General features: G+C 39.3%; 1 protein-coding gene across 1 annotated transcript in view; it reads left to right on the forward strand.

Annotated features, from left to right (window-relative positions):
- LOC130433925 (kelch-like protein 29) overlaps positions 1-21,175 on the forward strand; it is a 184,974-nt gene extending 163,799 nt beyond the window's left edge. Inside the window, exons 10-14 of the mRNA XM_056763732.1 lie at positions 1,514-1,696; positions 2,022-2,202; positions 16,310-16,503; positions 19,905-20,049; positions 20,143-21,175. Coding sequence (XP_056619710.1) covers positions 1,514-1,696; positions 2,022-2,202; positions 16,310-16,503; positions 19,905-20,049; positions 20,143-20,326 — 887 coding nt within the window. The 3' untranslated portion in view covers positions 20,327-21,175. The remainder of the gene's footprint in view (positions 1-1,513; positions 1,697-2,021; positions 2,203-16,309; positions 16,504-19,904; positions 20,050-20,142) is intronic.
- The last annotated feature ends 67 nt before the right edge of the window (positions 21,176-21,242 follow it).

The raw sequence follows: 21,242 nt of genomic DNA on the forward strand, positions 1-21,242 counted from the left end.
TAGTATAGATTCAATGCAGTCTGAGTCACTTGATGGTCCTGTGTATGAAATTTAGCAGAATCTAGTGGTGAGGTTGTGAATTGCAATCAATGGCTCACTCCACCCCTACCTTTCGATGCACTACGGCAGCTCTCACAGCACTAGGATGCCGTTACTTTTCCGCTTTTGAGGAGATGTGGTATTTAAGAAAAACATTCTGTAGATCTGTTTGTCTGTGGTCTACTGTACAAACAACATTGCGAATTCCATGCAAGGGGACCCGCGGAGTATGTAGAGCGAAATATCTCACTCTAAGGTAATAAAAACATAATGCTTTATTTATGTAAGGTCTGAACACATAGTTATGTGTATTTTATTGCATTTCTGTCAACATATCCTCCTAAAAATCACACATTAGACCTTTAAATTAAAGCTGTCTGTCAAATACATTAACTGTGCAGGTGTTATGTTGAAAATGTCCACGTCGTGAATATTGGGGTGTTTCTATACATGACTCAGATTGCTCCTTCAGGGCAAGTCTAAGAGTCTATTCAACCCATTTTATCATCCACCGGGCAACACTCTTAATACAAATGAAATGAATAACACTCGTATTTTCAATAAAGCTGCATTCTTTGAAGCATCATTCATATCTGTAGCACGAACAGCTTGGAGAGGATTCTTACTAAGTTAAGTTGTAATCATCAAAAATCATCATTTATTAACCATCATGTCAATCCAAACCTGTTTGACTTTCTTCCTTCTCTAGAACACAAAAGAAGATATTTTGAAGAATGTTGCTAACCAAACCCTCATTGGCTTCCATTATTGGACACAAAACCACAAAGACATTTCTTAAAATTTCTTCACACAGCCTATAAACACGGGTAAATAAATGATGACAGAATTGTTATTTTGGGAAACTATCTCTTTAAGAACCTCTCATCCAGTCAGATTTTAGTTTCGTCATTGTAAACGCTCTTCTTTTACAAATGATAAACAAGAATATCTAAGCCCGAAATGAAAGCGACACAGGACAAGATCACGGATGAGTGCACAGGTGCAAATGATGCATTTCATGTGGTGCTGAAGCTGACGTGCCGGCGGTTAAAAGACACTTGAGGGCATGCGGCCAAACAGATGGTTATGAGTTTAGTTAAGCTCTGATAATTCACTTACACTCTTCATTGGACACGCATGCACAAACAGACTCATGATGTGGGCCGCAAGTTAACCTGGATTTCAGTTTTTATAGAACACTGAACGATAACGCTATAAAGATTTAGTGTTGTGTATTTATGTGCTGTTTGATTTTGGGGTAGGCTGTTCCTTTAAGATGCTTGTTTTATACGCCGTCTCCAGTCTGATATGGTGTGGGAGAACAACAGTCTTCTTAGGGGGTCCCTGCAGTCCATCAATACACCATAAAGAATGGCCTCTCTCCCAGCCCTGTCAGGCGCTCTATTTCAACACCTCGACACCACACCACAGGGGCAATAAACTCAGATATTTGTATCCTTTGTCTAACCCGCAGGTGTCGCAGAGGTGATCGTGCTGGTCGGAGGGAGGCAGGCCATCGGCATGAACCAGCGTTCTCTCACGGCCGTCACCTGCTTCAACCCGCAGAACAGCAAGTGGTATCCGCTCGCCAGCCTTCCGTTCTACGACCGTGAATTCTTCAGCGTCATTTCGGCAGGGGACAATATTTACCTGTCAGGTATGTCTGATTTTGGAGGGAACGTCGTATATCAAGCCAAATACTCTGTGGTCACTTCTCAGGCGCTGACTGTTTCGCGCCGCATGATCTCATGAAGGATCGGCCTGACGCTGTGCATTAATCTAGGCCGGGACTCGATCCGTGTCTAGGGATCTGCCCTTTAGATTCTAGCGAACGCACGGTATCAAAACAGCAGCAGCAAATCCCACATCACCAGTTATTTCAGTTTTTCTACTTTCCGATGCCGAGTACATACGAGCGTGTTTGAAACGACATTGTGCAATGTCAGACATGTGGTGTGAACGATGCGTCGCCCTGTTTCCAGGTGGGACGGAGTCGGGGGTGACGATGGCAGATGTGTGGTGCTACATGTCACTTCTGGACAACTGGAATCTGGTTTCCCGAATGACCGTCCCCCGCTGCAGACACGGCAGCCTGGTGTACGATGGGAAACTTTACACTATCGGAGGACTCGGAGTGGCTGGAAACTTGGACCATGTGGAAAGGTGATTTTTTATTTAGATCATCTTGACCTTGCTTTGTTTTATTAATGATCATTAATATAAAAAACAGGACTTATAGACCATTTAGCAAGATGTAAACAACACTGATCAAGAATCACAACTCAGATTTTTAACGCTATATAAACGTAACAACAATCTACGCCAATCAACGTCGTTTTATTAAAGTAGTTCACTTTCAAAATAAATGTTCATGATCATTTACTCACCCCCATGTCATCCAAGATGTTTATGTATTTGTTTCTGTAGTCGGAAAGAAATTTAGGTTTTTGATATAAACATTCCAGGATTTTTCTCCATATAGTGGACTTCAATGGACTCCAAACGGTTGAAGGTCAAAATGACTCGGTACTTCCGCCTGCGTCATGCGTGACCTTTTCAACGTAATTGCCGAGCACCTGACCGATCATTTCTGTTTTCTAAATTTTTTCTACAATATCTGATAAAAAAATAACATAAAAAAGCATGCTTAGATAAACAAAACATGGCTCTGTACACTGTAGTAGGCTTTGTGAGAGATGTTTTTATGGCTCTTATGCTTTTTGTTGTCCTAATGTTGACCCAATTGCTTCCATTTTTTACCCAACTTGTAAGTCGCTTTGGATAAAAGCGTCTGCTAAATGACTAAATGTAAATGTTATTACGTATTTTGTGAAGTCATGAACGTGCATCGCAGAACAAAGCAAGGCAATCAATTGTGTTTATAAAGCATATATATATATATATTTTTAAATGACTGATCGATAAGACCCTTATTCATTGTCGGGTATGGTTCAAGGCCATTTGAAGCTGCACTGAAACTGTCATTTTGACCTTCAACCGTTTGGAGTGCATTGAAGTCCACTATGTGGAGAAAAATCCTGGAATGTTTTCATCAAAAGTATTTCCAAAAAATATTATTTTCGACTGAAGAAACAAATACATAAACATCTTGGATGACATTGGGGGGAGTAAAGGATCATGAACGTTTATTTTGAAAGTGGACTACTCCTTTTAATAAGCACGTGTCACCTTGAGATGCATTTTAAACCGTATTAAATAAATTCACATCTAGTCTGAACTCTTATTGGCGTATTCTTCATTATTCAGTCATTCCATTCAAAAACATTACAATATGATTTTTTGTTTACTAATGAAACAAATCAATGTATTGACATTAGTATGCTTTTGTCTACCGAAATAATTGTAAACATTTTTGCAACTTAATGATTTTAAAGAATTTTTTGAACCATTTCGAGTGATCCCTTTCTTTTGGAAATTGGTGTATAAATAGCATTTTGGCTTAACAGTAAAGCAGATGTGATCTGTAATAGACTTCTGTGAGATGCATTATGGGTAATGCGGTCTTTTACATGTGCATGTCTTTTCATCGGTTGTGATTGTGATTAACCTCTCGGAGCAGCGCTGTGAAAACAGGCCGGTGCTCAGATCGCAGGCGGTGTGAAAGCGCGAGATTAAACGGAGCGATCAAAAAAACATTATGGTTTGTATTAAGAGAGTCGGCTGCAGCTCATTACTGCTCTGAAAGGAGCACACCAGTCCATCACAATGAAAATCTATTTCTTTTAAATGCCTTCTGTCGCATAGTACCAACCCGCTATCCTGCCCGAACAGTTATTTTACACGCATGCATTTGGAAGACACTTAATGTGGCTCACGATGTATTTAACACATATAAACATTTATGTGTAGATTCACACCCGTGACCTTAGTGTTGGTGTCATGAGTACTTCACAAATGTATTGTCTGTGTTCACGTCATATGAATTTTTCATGCCGGTTATGTAAAGCCCTCAAGCGTGCAGTACATGCATGCAGGCGAACGCATGTCTTATAAGCATCCCTTCCCCAACGGAGAGCTAGAACCAGCTTGCGTGCGCATGAAATCGATATCATAACCCAGAATCCCCACCATTACATTCTCATTATTGACACGGAGCCTGCAGGTTGAGCAGAACGACATGGCTTGCGGTTCAGCGCCGCCACGGGGATAAACACTCATTATTTTTGCAAGCAATTCGCACATCGTTTGAATTGCATCAACCTCAAACACCTCAAACATTCGCTGTGACTTTGCATCCGGAGTGTACAGTGTTGAGTACAGTAGGCTGTTTCGAGGGTCTCTGTGTCATGCGGGGATTTAATCACGGGGGCTTGCGCCTCTCGTACTCGAGCGAACAATCTTCACGCGCCAACTCATTTTATTTCCCATGTCATTAAGTTATTTGCGGTGTGTCGATGCTAGACGTACATGGGTTATGATTGGGATGTTGTACACCAGTGTGATGTTGTTGTTTAATATGTATGTGTGTGTGTGCCGTAGGTTGTTTATCACGAAATTTGACTGTTTGTTATGTTCTGGTATGAGGACGGTGTTGTGTTAGGTGTGTAGCAATCTTAAAAAGTGTTGAGGTGGGTCAGAATATAAATCTTTTTAGCACTTGAAATAAATCCCTAGGGCCGTCGTCATATCACTCAATGTAATTTAGTCGAAAATGAACGAAAAATGATATTCTATGTAATTTTTTAGTTATGTTTAATATAATGGGCCATTACACAGCTACTTGCCGCATAAGCAATTAGACACAACATATCAGATCGAGGCAACATATTTTATAGTTGTTTTATTACGGGAAACGGTGATTTGACGACTGTAGAAGCGTTAAGCAGCCCGGATGAGCGGTCTGATATCACTTATTCCCAGATGTGAGATGGTTGTCGAAGAATCAGATGTGATTATGAAATGATCGTCTAGGCTGAATGATGTTACGTTAAAGGGATAGTTCACCCAAAAATGACAATTCTGTTATTATTTATTCACTCTCATGTCATTACAGACTTGAATTTCTCAAAATATCTTCTATTTTATTACACTGAAGATAGAGTTAAAAAAAAATGTTATTAAATGAGAACTAATTTTTCATTTTGGATGAACTATTCCTTTAACAGATGCTTTCTTTACATGCCTGTGGTCTCTTTATAAATCTCTAGTTCCGTGTTTCTCTCTCTCTCTCTCTCAATCCCTTGCTCTTGTTGTTTATGCCCCAGTATCTATCTCTCACATGTTTCCCTGCACCCAAAAAATGCAGACACAAAACCACTGAGACATTGCTCAAAATATCTTCTTTTGTATTACACTGAAGATTTCTTTCATGCCTGTGGTCTCTTTATAAATCTATAGTTCTGTGTTTTCCTTTCTCTCTCTCTCTTCTCTCTTGCTGTATCCCTTGCTCTTCTTGTTTATGCCCTGCTATCTATCTCTCGCACGTTTCCCAGCGGCCAAAAAACCGGACACAAAACCACTGAAACATTTCTCAAAATATCTTCTATTTTATTACACTGAAGATAGAGTTAAAAAACAAAGTTTTATTGAATGAGAACAAATTTTTAATTTTGGATGAACTATCCCTTTAACAGATGCTTTCTTTACATGCCTGTGGTCTCTTTATAAATCTCTAGTTCCGTGTTTCTCTCTCTCTCTCTCTCTCTCTCTCTCAATCCTTGCTCTTGTTGTTTATGCCCCACCATCTGTCTTCTCGCACGTTTCCCTGCGCCCAACCATGAAATCATTCACGCTTTTATGAATTATGTCTTCAGTACGCTTGTCTCACGGCCACCGGTCGCTTCAGTCCTACCGCAGCGCGAGCGGCCCACCGTCACGGTCTCCTGTTCTTTTTTTCCCTTATGGTACAGTATGTTGAGTAAATTTTATGAATTGTGTTTTTGTTGAGCGTCGTTGATTGCTTATTTAAAACAAATAAAAGGAAATGATTTCCTCCTATAAACTTCATTTTGTATTTAATGAGCTCATATAGATAATACAGATAAAACAGCATGAAGTATTGATATAATTGAGTTTTATTTGGATAATGAGAGTTATAGTGAGATCGGTGTGGAATGGGGGACCTCACACACACACACAGGCGCCGTTTTTGACGCTATTAAAATGAAACTCGCCGCCTTTATTTCATGAGAGGTTTTTCCAGCTTTCGCTGTTTTGTAATTTCTGCACTTTTAGTTGGTTTGTTCAATGTTTTTATTCAACGTTGGATGGATGGATCACTTTAAAATCGTAACAGTTTACAATCATTTCTCATTGATTAACGTTAGTTAGCTGATCTATTTTTACAGCATTTATTAATCTGTTAATGTTAGTTAATGCAAATATAATTGTTGTTGGTTCACCACTTTAATATTGAATATCTGTTAGTAGTTAGCATTAACTAAGATTAATAGATGAACTGCGTAAAGTAGTTTTTTCAACCTAAAGTTTAACTTTCATTTAAATCCAACTTCCAAGTCACAGTAGAAATCCTTTATTCACCAAATATATTTACTTTATACATAATAAATTATGTATAATAAAAATTATACATAATTTTTTTTCTACTAATATACAAACTTCCCATTGCATTTAAAAAAAAAAAATGTATTTTGTTCCACAAATTTCGAAAATTCCCATGACAAATCTACAGTGATGCTGTAGTCCGTTAGACACCAGCACAGGTGTGACAAATGAATTGATGGCTGGGTGACCCTGTGCTTTATGGCCCAATCCCATGGTCGCCTGGACTCATAAATGCCCCCATCTGAGGTCCATTCACTCTGAGTTTGTCCTCCACGAAAATCTGCATCCCTCCTCTGAAATGCTTTGACAGTAATCCTGTTCCTATTGTCTGCTAACCTGAAGAAGCTGTCAAGGCCTTTAGTGCGCCCCACTGGAAACACACACACACACACACGCACACACAGAGAGAGAGAGGTTAGATCCTCTTTATTTCAAGCAACATTCATATTTCAAACTTATTTTTTTTTTTAGCTAGAACATACGAGAGACTTGCTTATTTCATATCAAAGCTCTCATCTGTATGTGTGAGGTGGAGGGCGTGTGATGTGTCTGCACCGCCGTGTGCCCGCGGGTGTTCGCGGCGTACCGTTGGGCGTGTTCCCTCGCACCCTGCCGTGATAATCCAGCGCTCGGTGGGATTATGAATCTTCAGAACTCCGTCGCCCGCTGCGGCCCACCGCCCCGCTAGTTAGACTCCCATATCCTGCCACTGCCGCCTTCTGCCCATGTGGAAATGAGTATGAAGAGCAGCCAAAACTGAGCTAAACCCCTTCTCTAATTACAAACCTCTCCACTTCCCTTCGCCCGTCTCCTCAGCTCACATACGCAAGGCCGCGGGCGATGTTCGATAGTCAGCGTCCCAGAGAGGCGTGCACGGCGGGTGGCTGGCTTTGCTAATCTAATGAGAGAAATGTGCGGATGTCGTGGAATATGTTTTTTTGCCTCAATGGGTGTTCGTGTTTTAGTGCGGGACCGCCTGGAAAAATGTGATATGAAATATTTTCATCTAGAAGCAGTTGTGGTGTAAATGATATGTGACGATGTAAACTGGATGATATCTTCGCAGACTCGATGTGAAACAAGTCTTTTTACTTTCAATGTCGTTCAAATATTTGGACCACAATTTTACAACATTTTGGCATAATAGTAAACTCATAAAAACTATGAAAACATGTAATGTACCTTTGGGAATTATGTCATAGCTTAACATAAATAAAAATTTGCTAAAATGTAGCATATTCATGTTGCCTAGAATTTGCAAAAAAATATGTTTTACCCCAAGACACTTTGAAAGAAGTTCACGTCATTTCTGGGATCTCATTGGCTCATTTTTTATCATTATATACTTAAAAAACATTTGAACAATTATTTTTATTTTATAATTAAGTAAAATAATATGTTCGCACAATAAACCATTTCTCATTTCAGACTTTCATTTCTGCTTTTGAACATCATGGTCATTTTAGTTGGATCTCCCTATTTCTGATCTGTATGTTATTAACTTTAAAATTGTCTTTATGTATAAATGTTTATTCCTCCAGAACACATGGCTACTTAAATGATGATGCCGAGTAGAAAAATAGGTCAAGTTGGTGTAGTTACAGCATGTGCCACCAGAGACTCTGATACCCAGACAAACCTTGACCCCTCGGTCACAACCCAGAAGAAGAACTTCAAGGTTTTCTGGAAGCGTGGCCACGCGTGTCCGTCCAGCATCATGCACGTTCCTCACGTTTCCGGGCTTCACCGTGTCAAGTCCGCAGTCATGTGTAGTTTGACAGGAATATATCTCGGCTACGCCCAAGGAGGGTATTAGGTCGGTGGAGGTAATGGATGTCTGAGCGAGTCTGTGTACCATCAGCCAGATAAATGACTGGCTGATGGTTTGGGAGATTTCCAAGTTGCACCGGCAGGCAACTCATTTCTCTTGTTCATTCCTGCTCTCCCTCCGTCCCTCCAGCTATGGAACACTGAAGGTTTGCTGACAAAAATATGGCTTGTGGTTGAGAAAGAAAGAGACGAGCACCACAGAAAACATTTGGTGCCTCTTTAGATGTTGCTCTTTGATTTTTTTTTAGCATTAGAGGTTGATCTCAGTGGTAATCTAAGAATTATTTGATATGGTTGAGAAACTACTATCTAACATAAATGATTCAATTATGTAGTTTAAACAGATATATACGTATTACCCCCATCAACTTAAAACTGAGATTTTTGTCCTGTTTTTTGACCTTCTTGGCAATATCATCTCATCATTTTCATATAATTTGTTAAATTCATATGCATTTTTTTGTAATACGTTTTTCTTATATTAAATTAGTATTTTTAGGTGTGAAATGTTGCATTCTATGAAACGATTCACAATACTTTATCGCAATATATATATTTTTTTTATATATTTAAAAAAATTTAATTACAAAAATGTAAACTAAAGTTTTAAAAGGTTTAGATTTATAGATTTAATTCCAAAACTATATTTACTACATTATTGTTGTACATACAACTTGCAATAGAATTTAATTAAATTTAACCTTTGTATGTAAAATAATAGGAAGAAAAATTGGTCTGTCACTGAATTTTTTTATTGAGTTTAAAGTAAAAAATCTAAATCAAGGCAATTAAAGCACATTTTTTTAACAAATTTAGAATAAAAATTAATAAGATTTTTTTAAAATGACGAATAAATTGGATCTAACAGATGTAATATTGTAGAAAAATTGACAATACATATCGTAAAACGTTTTTAAAACATTTTTGATATCAAAAGTCCTGTTTAGTCCGTTATTGTGACTTCCCTTTAACCCACTATTGTCTTCTTATTAATTTTAAATATTGAACATTCTGTCTATTTAATTATAACATCAAAGTAACAAAACTTCTCAAGTGACCATAAACATGCTCATTCCAGCCTGTTCCAAACAGATCAGCCAATAACGTGCCGTTTACCGAACTCGACCCCAGAGAGAAACCAACATGTAAACGTATACACAGGATGAAAGTAAAGCAAGAGTTCTTAATGGAGCTCATGTGACAGACGGCAGTGTAAGATCACAGTAACTCTCTATCCTCTGATCCCTCCGTCTCAAACATCAGCTCGTACGGTGAGCGCTTCATTCAGCACATAATGAAAAGAGAAACGACGGGCGGGTAATGAAGTCTTGGGCGAGCCTCCGCGGCCGCGGCCGTTTGCGCTGTGAGCTTTGGTAATTGCCGCATGACCTACTCCACCGTGGAGTTGTAATGTCACAATTTGTGTGTGATGCACAAATCCAATTAAGTGTGAGTCCTGTGTGGAGTTCTGCTGATGGAGACTCAAGGTGCCCTCTGCAGAGATTGAGAAACGGATACTCGCGTCTGGAGAGCCCAAAGAGCCGTGTTACAAATAAGTGAGATCAGAGAGATTATTAGACATATCTGTGTGGTCTGATTATACTGAAATAGATTACATGAAGTCACAGAGCGGTAAGCACCGCTTCACAGCATTTACTGATTTGTGTTTCTCAGAGCAGACTGAAAAGCTATAGATAACAAAAGTATTAAGAAATCTGATAATAATAGTATAAGATGAATTAGTCAATGGACATTTTTATGGTTCAGAGTTTGGTTAAGACACTAAATAGCGAGTAAACGTACACCACATATTTTGAATTTTTGATAAACTGTAATATATTGTGATCACAAAGTCTGGCAATGTTTTGCTCATTTCTTTCCTGTTTTTTAAAAAGCAGCAGTGGAGAGAAGCTGAAGAAATATACGATGTAAACAATTAATATGTTAAAATGTAAGAGTCACTCAGCTTCTGTTTTTTTCTTAGCTATGAAGTTTTTTATTATTATTTTTCGCATAAAGCAATTTTAGGAATGTTTTGAAAAATGCGAATGTGGATAAATTCTTTATATTCTCTTAATATGAAAACGGTATAAATAATATAAACTTCATAAACTTCTATTTTTTAAAAATATAGTTTATTCATTTATTTTTTCATTAAAAATTATTTTATGATTTTTATGATTTTCCGGTAACCATTTAGCAGATTTTTCCGATCAAAGCACCCACCATTTAAAGTGCCCTCCTCCTGAAGCATTCTGGGAAGCCTTTTACAAGGCACAACGGTGATAAAAACTCTAACTTACTTAGTTTCTGTGTCACTGTGACTTGAGATTGAAGTGCCATCTTTGTGTTCACAGCCCTGATTCTTACCCATTAATACATGACATTCTGTATGTTGCTAATATGTGATGATTGTTAAATCAGCATCTGCGTATGGCTTCACCCAATACTAACATGGAAAGAACCGCTGGCTCCGCCTCCAGTGTGTGATGTCACTGTTCTATCTAAATGCTCCACTTCTTTGATATTTAAAAGCGCCAAATAGGCTGTTAGATTCTAAAAAGTTCATTCTTTCTTCTGGTGTCTAAGGAATATGTTTCTGGTCATCAGTAGCGTTTAGCCGGTGTGTGATTTGATTCTGAAGGTTTTTTGGTGACGTGTGATGCATTTAAATGAACATGTTTGTCTTCATGGAGTTCATGGTTTACATTTTGTGCTTGAGAGCTTTCAATAATGAACTTTGATGAATAATGAAATATTGTTTATATTTTGGATAATGAATCAGTGTCGGTTGCACATCACCTCTGAGACTTATTTTTTGTGGAGCTGATACATTCTGTAAATACTCCCTGAATATAATAGAAAGTGTTAAGAATGACTCTGTAGATAAGTATTTCAGTAGAAAAATGAAAATAGTAGTCAGAAGTGCCTCAAGTTTGCCACATTCTACAAAATATCTTCTTTTGTGTTCAATAGAACAAAGAACTTTATAAAGCACATTTTCTTACTATAGTGGTCAATGGTCCAATCATTCTTCCAAATATCCTTCTTTGTGTTCATGGGAGTCTAAATAAAATTGAACAGGCATCTTTACTGTTACTATTGCTAATATTGCTAACCTTACACTATTCTATATATTTAATCGTTTAACTTTTTTTATTATTTCTTTACAGATGATACATTAAAATAAAGAGTAAAGTTATTTTCCCACAATGCAAAATTGTTAATGAAATATTTTAGTTGTAACATGTTACACTATCCGCTTTTTAACATTGTGCGTCAAAACTAAAAATAATTTGGGAATGTTTGTATGGTTTTATGTAAAGATCATAGGTTAGATTTCCAGGGAAAGCATGTACGATTGAAGTGCATTAATGAACATTTTTAGTTTAGTTTAAATGTGAAACATGCATTTGTTTTACTTTCTGGTAATATTTTCATGTAAAGTCGTTTTTCTGCGTTAGAGGTACACATTGCAAAACGAAAACAAGTGTGATTGTAATGACAAACTAATACACTTCTGTCACTCACATCACAATATTTAAAGTTCATGTGATGATCTCCGCTGTGCTTTCAGGCATGCTAAAGCTATTTGTAATTGAGGTTACGGCTCTTCACAGAGACACCAATAAAGCTTCTGGTTTATTGTGGGTGTTCCTAAGACATACAAGCCGTTGCAATTACACGTATGTATTATTTATTGCGTAGTAATCCACGGAGGAAAGCCTACAGTGTAATCTCAATGCCTTTCGCCACAATGATGTCAGAATGGTGCCGTGATCATTACCCGCTTTCACAGTGTTGTCTACACAAACCCCAGGATTTTTGTGTGTCTGATGAAGTGAGGTGTCCTGAGAGCAACAGAAGTGTAGGGTTATAAGTGTTGTACCTGTCACTGGGGTGAACCCTGACAGACCTCAACATTGTAGTCAGTCTCTCAAGAGCATTAATATATCTGGACAATAGTCTTTCTGGAGTCCACCTTTGCTCTGTGAGGTTATGCTTTGGACATCTGTTTCTTGTTTGAAAAGTTTGATTCTCTACTGTCTGTCACTTTGTGCTTTACATAACACTCATATTGAATATTCAACATGCTGTTGTTGTAAAAACACTTTTCTAACATTATAGATGCTCGTAGAACTTAAAAATTATATTATTAGGATCATTTAAACAAAACATTGATTTGCAATAATGTAGTCATTCATTTTTTGATCAGTTTTAAGGATAACCTCATAAAGTCATCCAACAGCTATGTGAAAGACCGACAGCATGACAAGACACATGAACACTGTGATAAAAACAGGTTGAATATGACTTAAAAGTGAATATGAACTTGTTTTCTGTGCCGTATTTGAAGTCTGAAAAACACAGAGCATCTTATCCGTTATTTTGACCTGTTTTCTGCAAATAAATGCAAATAGAAACAATATTTTATTTGAAATTTGGGAGAAATATTGTTAGTAGTTCACAGAATAAAACAAAGTTTGCATGACAGATGTTTATTTACTGCTAAATGCTGTTGACACAAAGTGTGTGTTGTAAATGAACTGCAACGTTTAAATTTAAATCAAACCAGTGTGTATTAATGAAATAATCAAATGTATTAAAGGGGTATTTCACCCAAAAATATAAATTCTGTCATCATTTACTGACCTTTCAGTTGTTCCAAATCTGTATAGATGTATTTGTTCTGATAAACACAGAAAAAGATATTTGGAAGAATTCTTGTAACCAAACAGATCTCATAGTAAGAAACATGACTAAATCATTTTTTTCTGTTTTGTTGAACACAAAAGAAGATATTTTGAAGAATGTACAAAGCAAACACTTCTGGGTCACTTTTGTCTACCATTGTCATTTTTCCTACTATGGTAGTCAATGGAGGCTACATCTGTTTGGTTACAAGCATTCTTCCAAATATCTCTCTGTGTTCATCAGAACAAAGACATTTATACAGATTTGGAACAACACGAAGGAGAGTAAATGATGAAAGTATCCAGTTAAGTAGATTTTGTTTTTCTGTTTTAGGAGTTTAGCTGGCAAAAGGTAATACAGTAAAGTCCCAAAATGAAGGTATCGATCCCATCCTCCCCATGCATGTTTGCGCCGCTGGCGGGTTAAGAAACATTCACTCGACCCCGTGACCTCAATCCTGTAGCGGCTGTAACGTGCATGTAACCAAGAGGCATGAGAGATAAGCAGAGCTTGTTAAGGTAGTCATGATAAGGTCAGACAGACACTCAGAAGTGGCCGCACACTTTCGTCACAATGGAAATGATTCACAGAGCATCGGCTTTATCAGCAGAGTGAGGTGGATGAGATTTTCTCTTCATGTTTCTTAACAGCCCTCCTGCCAGAGCACGCGTCCAGCGTCACTACGACTGAGCCTCTCTCCTCGCTCTCTTCCTCCATTTGAACCCGTTTGCTCCCTGCAGCCCACAGGTTATCAAAACAGCCAATCAGCCGCTTCCCTCCGGCTCTGGTGTGATTAAATTGAGCGGGGTGTGGGAGCAGGGGAAGGAAGTATGTGGGTCACGGTATAGTAGCTCTTATAATTACAGAACTACAGTGATGCTATCATCATAGAAAACCCATCGGCTCCACACCGGACGCAATCGACCGGATGATACCGCACGCATGTCACTGCGTGATTCATACCCGCTTCACTTTGTCTTGATCTCATTTCTTCCATTGCCCTGCTGTGTATAGTGGCCGTGTGTATAGTGCACTCGTCTAAAAAGAAAAACACAGAAAGCTGTTTCATGCACTTTCAACTGAATTTGATGTTTTCACATGTGGACATGTGTGTGGCTTTGGGAAGGTTTTGGTGTGAATCGCATGTCAGTTCACATGTTTTTGATGATGTGAAAGTATGTATGTGGCTTTTCTGTAAAGGTGTTAGTTCATCTAGATTTGAAAATAAACGCTTAAGAGATAGTTTAGCACCCAAAAATGAACCTTTTCATCATATACTCACCCTCACCTTTATGACTCATCTTCCAAGTGTGACTTGATTTCAGCAAAACACCATAGATGATATTCTGAGATCATAAATGTTTTTAACAGCGTTGAACCTTATTGACTTTCATCGTATGGGCACAACAATGTCGCCGCGGAGACATTTCTCAAAATATCTTCTTTTGTGTTCGTCTGAAAGGAATTGCTATATGCTGTGCTTCTAAAACCTCATATCTCCATATTTTGTGTTTTTATTTTTTGCCATAAATCATTATTAGTAGTCGCTTGGTTTTGCAAATATCTAACCAATAAAAAGTATTAAAAAGTGCTTGTCAACAAAAAATGTTTTTAATCATTAAATAGTAGGGGTTTCCATTTCCTTCAAAAACAGTGAATTTGGTCATCCGAGGTTTCACAAGAACAGCAAAGATTAACACATTTTGAACGTTATGAGTGTGGATAGTTGATAGAATTTGTATTTTTGGGTGAACAAATCTTCAAAGAAAATAAACTTCTGTAGGTTTTATCAGTAACTAGTCATTGTTTTGGCCTTTGTAGCTTTATTCACAGAATAGTGAAAAGACTATAAAGGAAATGTGGGGAAATATATGTAGATTTGCACATCACTGGTGTCATAAATGGAAAAGTATCCAATCCCAGCGTGCACTCCAAAAGTTGAACACGACTCTTGTATCAGTTGACATCAGCGTTAGGGTGTCATAGTCGATCAGCATTTTTACATTCGATTTATTCTGAAAGGACGCTTATGTTTTTGTATCCAGAGACTTCTTATCTTCCATATATTTCTTTCATATCTCCAGTGTTGTCTCCAAACCTGTTCATCTTTCTATGATGGAAGAACTGTGTTTGCAGTTAATAACTGTGACTGTGAAAAGTATCTGTTGTGATTTTTTTGTTTTCTTCATAAAATCGTCCAACATAACGTAAAGAACTTTCTGTGAATATACCACCACTATATCTTTAATATTGACTGAAAGAGGCCATGTCAAAGTTCAGGAAGCCATATCTGGTATTTTGGCACAAAATAATAAAACGTAGTGTTAATAAAATCCTTCATTTTTAAAATGTTGGTGCTGTTTCTTGAAATCTATCATATAATCTATCATTAACGTATTACTCCGTGAATACATCTCCATCCACGTTTGTAGAGATTTGTGCCCATGTTGCATGACTTGTGAGATTTATTCGAGCGATGACATCTAATGTCCCGGCCAAAGGACGTAGTGGCTTTCAGCGACTTGTTAGCAACCTTCGTTTTTAAACACAATAAAAAATCACGAACTGGTTTTAACTGGTTTCATGTCATATGTTTTGTTAACCACAGTTCTCATTTCAAGCGATTTAACAAGAACCCATTCAACAAACGCAAAGACTTTCAGGCAATGGGACTGGAAGTGCTAGAACTCGCTTCCGGGATTTGTAAACACAAATCGTCTGTCGTCTCTGAGTCACTCTTCTGTGTTTGATTTATTTTGTAGTTACAGTAATAGCGCTCTGACCCAAAACCTACAGTCCGCTTGGTTTTCCAGTCCTCTGTTACAGTAAACGTCATTCCTCGAAGCTGATTCAGCAGTTCATGTTGACCTTTCGGTGGCAACGGGAGACGGATGAGCGCTGACAGACGCAGACTTGCTCTCTTGTTAAATCTCGACCTGTAGCGTGCGCTGGTGGAACATCTCCCAGCCATCATGAAGAGCAATTAGAGAAGATTCTGTGCTCTCTTGACAGCGGTTTGATCCGGAGAACAGCTGAAGGCCTCTTTTTGGTATCGGCCCACAAGGTCACGTGACATTGTATGATGAGGCATCCGTTGTTATTTTATTTAGTTTCATCGCTGACGTCAAGCTTATTACCCTGGTTTGATGGCTTCGTCCAATCACAATCTGTTTTTTTAACGGCAGCCGCTGTGTTAACAAGCTTTGTTTTCTTTCCTCAGGTACGACACCATCACTAATCAGTGGGAAACCGTGTCCCCGCTGCCCAAGCCCGTGCATTCGGCAGCCGCCACCGTGTGCGGAGGGAAGATCTACGTGTTCGGGGGCGTAAATGAGGCGGGACGCTCCGCCGGCGTGCTGCAGTCTTACATCCCTCAGACCAACACCTGGAGCTTCATCGAGTCCCCCATGATCGGTGAGCGGTGGTACCACAAGATCATTTGCGCAGGATTGAACAATTGAAATTCATTAATGGAAATGAAAATAGTTTATCCGCGCGCCCCAATTCCCGCCTGAAGACGAATAAAAAACGTATTAGCCAACACGGAACCAATAAGTGGTTCCATATTTATGGTGTGAACCAGGGTGAGAGTTCTTGAAAGGCATTTCTGGGCTAATTTGCTTTGCTCAAGGGCACAATTGTACTAGAAATAAAAGGACTGATGTAGCCGAGTGGGACGCCGCTGATCTTTATTGCTGCGTTCGGCTCATTTGTTTGCTGTGCTGTGCCATCATCGGCTCTTTCGTAAACCAAATGAAGTCATTAATTAAATAAAGTTGCATACGGTACACAGCGGCAGACGGGGAGTCATTCTGAGACACGGTAAGATTAGATGAACGCACGATACAGGTGTTATGAAGGAGAAAAGTGCGGTGTTCTTGACTCGAGAGTCTGTGTCGGAGTTGTGTTGGTTTAGCTCTGAGTAAAGATTTTCCTAGCAGGTGTTCCGGTGCATAATTCATCAAGGGATAGAGTCGGTGGGTTCTTTCTAAATGCGTGAGAGGTCTGTAAGCCTTTACAGTGAAGTGTCATTTGCCTGAAGGGCATTTTTACCCACGGGGAGGTGGCGTGAACAGACTCAGGGACGTAAGTTTTAAGAAATGTTCTTGATCGGCCAAAATCATGTCGAAAATAAGACATCACAGAGCTTGCTAATGTATAATAAATGATAATATGTAATAATAATTATAATATATATTTTATTAATATTTCTATTTATATGTATTACATGAATTGATAACAATAACGACGAGAATTATTATTTTTGATTTGACATTATTCTTATACAATATTGTGTTATATTATAATTATTACTTATTTCATATTTATTTGGAATATTACTTATATCATTTTTATTTTATATTAATAGTAAACTAACAAGAGGAATTAAAATTGCAAAAAATTACATTAAATAAAATAAATAATTAGGTATACAGTATAGACAATTCTGCATCTATTTTTTATATATCATATCATTTTCCTTTCCTTAAAATGTTTTCTTTTCACTCTTATTCCAAGTAGTACAGAAATAAAATATCAGAATTTAGATAAAAGAATTGTATGTAATTGCTTACTGTAAGTTTCAAACATGGACTAAGTTTAGTCATAAAAGCACATACAGTGTTACAAACAGATGTTATTTATATATTTAGTTTGTGAAACATAAACAGGATATAAAAAAAATACACAGATGTTGAATCAAAATTAATCTAATTGGCTAAATGGAGGTGGTTTTCCCCAGGGTCCAAATGCCTTCAGGTTAAATACTGTGTAGATCCTTCACATTTGTTTAATTACTATTCCTACTAACCGCAAATAAAAAAAAAGATAAACATCCCTAAATGTCCATTCCGCAGAGGTTGTTTGTTGTTTCTGTGATTTTGATATTGATATTTCTGCATTCATTTGCAAACACCAATCACGCTCTGCGTCTAACAGATGAACCGTCATCAAAGGACGAGCGAGACAAACTCCACTCGAAGTACATATACGCCAAAGAGAAGATCGAGAAAAAATACTTGTAGAAATGACACAAGATTGCCGGTCTTCTCTAGAGTTACAGGCACATTAAGACGCGATTCAGAGAACCTCAGATGAGTTATTACCGAACACTCAGCTAACTCTCAACACGGCCTCCTTCAGACAGACTGTGAATCATCCGCAGGCCGTCTCCAGCTACCTGGAAGCTAACATACCAAGAACAGCTTTAGTTTATCCAGCGGTTCTGTTAGCACTTTGAGACATGAGAGAGTAAAGAGTTGAGCTACAACTCCTCCACTTGTTTATTGAGGATCAAAGGTTATGTCCAATGTCCTCGCCTCATTTTCAACCCGCTCATTTTCCCTGTGTTTTTTAATAGCTTCCTCCCGTCGTTCGTCACCTCACCCGTCTGCGGGTCGGGAGAATTGCGCGAGACATCTTTTGCCAATTGGTGGCACGAACTGTTGTTTTTGTTGTCTTGTTTTGCGCTCAAACAACCTGTATTCTCTTATGTTTCCTTTGTGGCAGGTGGGTCCCCGGTTTGATAGAAACCTAGAGTCTTGCCGCAGGCAAAACTCCGGCATCAAAGCGGCAGATCCGGCTCGGGCGTGATTTGAGCCCCTCGTGTAGCGGGGGCAGGCAGAACGCGGGCCAACCCAAACACTCGCTTCTGCTGATAGCATCTGTGTTGGTTTTGAAAATAAGGCAATAAATGCTGGTTTTGCTCGCGTAGAACGAGGTTTGGCTTTTAGGAGCAGATCCCGCTGGTGTTGATGACGTTAAAGAAGCGCACAGGGATGTTGAATCGAGCGATTCGACCAAAAAAGCTGTTGCTTTCATTAAAGTGAATAAAGAAAACGTGCGTTCGGGGGACGTCGCAGCTCCGTATGCCAGATTTGACAGGAAATTGTGCACGTTACAGAAAAAGACGCCCACCCTTGGTTATGCCAACTATCAATTTGACGTAGCTCGCCGTGACTGACGCCGTTTGGGGTGATATAAAAATCCGGACCGTCACTCACTTGCGGGCGTTTTAATGAGAATCACCTGACTGTCGAGTATCCTTTTCAAGCGTTAAATCCAGCGGCTGTTTAACAGATCGCTTCTGCGCTCTGCTTCTCAAGCGAGACGCGCCGGCCGAGGCGCAACACGGCAAAACAAAACCTGGAACCTCGTGTGAATTATTCATAGGTGTATAAATTGGCCCGGCTGTAATCGGGAGACGATTTCTCTGGCTGAGAGAGCCTCTCGTCCGGCGACCATACGTCGGCCTGTCAGTCATGAAAGGCGGCGATCACCTCGGTTTCTCGGCCATTTACTCCTTTGAAGATGACGGGCAGAGCGAGTAAAACCTGTCACGTTGCGAAGGGTGTCCGTGTATTACGGAGGTAATTTCCTCTGAATGGAATCATTAGACGAAACAGCCTCCGTGTATTTGTTAGAAGAGCCGCCATTATTTGTCATTCTCTGCTTCGAAATGTACAACATAAAGGATTTGTGGGGAAAATGGAGTGTTGAGGGAAGAAAATACGTGCCTACCGGCAGAACGAATTTGCAGAACCCCAAGAGAAGGGAACTATAAGAGCGGTTCATAATGCACCTCATTTATTATCTTCTATTTTCAGTGAAAGATCACTATAATGACGTTGTGATACATCACACAGCGCCAGTTAAAACATCTCACGGTGGGCGGGGCTTAAAGCATGCCCTCGACACCAACAGTAACGGAAAGCAAAACAACGCCATTATTCTCCAGAAAATACATCTCGGGCCTGAACATACATCAGAGAGGTAACTTCTGTCTGTCGTTCTCTTTCTTCTTTGGGGTTATTTAGATAACAAGTACGCTCCCGCTGTGAGCCTCAACGGTTTTATCTTCATCCTGGGAGGAGCCTACGCCCGGGCCACCACTATCTACGACCCAGACAAGGGCAACATCAAAGCTGGCCCCAACATGAATCACTCCAGGCAGTTTTGCAGGTTGGTCTAATGAACACAACGCTACGCAGTGTAATAAACAACATTCCTCATCACAAATGAAAGGAAAACGCTCTGTTTGTGTTTCTCCCCCAGCGCGGCCATTCTGGACGGGAAGATCTGCGCAACCGGAGGGATCGTGAGCAGTGAGGGACCGGCGCTGAGCAACATGGAGATCTTTGACCCCTGCAGTAACACGTGGACGCTGTTACAGAACCTGCCGTGCCCGCTGTTTAGACACGGGTGTGTGGTTATAAAGAAGTACATTCAGAGCGGCTGATGATCTGGACTTCTTAAAAGGAACAAACTGGCCCAAAAAAGCCAACCAACCGAGCTCCAGCCAGACAACCTGGGCGGGTCACGGTCGAACCCCTGGCAGTCGAGATTTAGGGATCGGTAGAATAGCTCCCCTCTCGTGCCACCTGAGCCGTATTCAGTCAGCTAATCCAGTTTTTCCAAATTTTCTGTCAAATAAAGAATCTGCATTTCATTTTTAGTTGATAGCCATGAAAACATTGAGAACGTTTTGTGAAACACGTGAATCTTGAAAGCTCAGTCGTGTCTCGAAGTGCTGTTTATACAACCGGCTGAAGGAAGGATGTTGTCGAGGCCCATCATGTACCCCGCCAGCAAGGGTCACGGGCTCGACCGAAGACCCGCCCGATCTCCAAAGCACAAAACACCAGAACCTGTGATTCCCACAGGAGCCGGTTCATCTTCCCCCCTCTGTAAATCATTCCAGCTTTCTTTGTGGTTTTTATCTTGGCATTTTATTGACATCCACAGACCTGCAGCCATGGCAGAATGCAGATGGAGCCACACTGTAATATAAGGAAGATATGTATATTTTACAAACTGATGAAAATTGTGTATAAACCTTTCTAGGAAATTTCGACGGATTGGATGATGTCTGTAAATCTGTACCCTACCGGAACACTTTACATGTTATTAATGCTGAAATACATATCCACGGTTCTAAAGAAACATCTGACTTGTTTTCCTTTTGCAAATGGTGCATGTTAACATGACGCTACAGATCGACATCAGCACACAAATGTATTTTGTCCTTTTTTTCCCGTTTTGAATGAAACCTCACATCCCAATGCTGAGGCTCGGTGTAAACAAGGAGACAAATGAACCTGCGCTTATATTTTCCGCTCCAAAGCAATACAACATATTACCAAGCTTGTGTCCTT

This window comes from Triplophysa dalaica, chromosome 13 (genome assembly GCF_015846415.1).
Source record: "Triplophysa dalaica isolate WHDGS20190420 chromosome 13, ASM1584641v1, whole genome shotgun sequence".
NCBI lineage: Eukaryota > Metazoa > Chordata > Actinopteri > Cypriniformes > Nemacheilidae > Triplophysa > Triplophysa dalaica.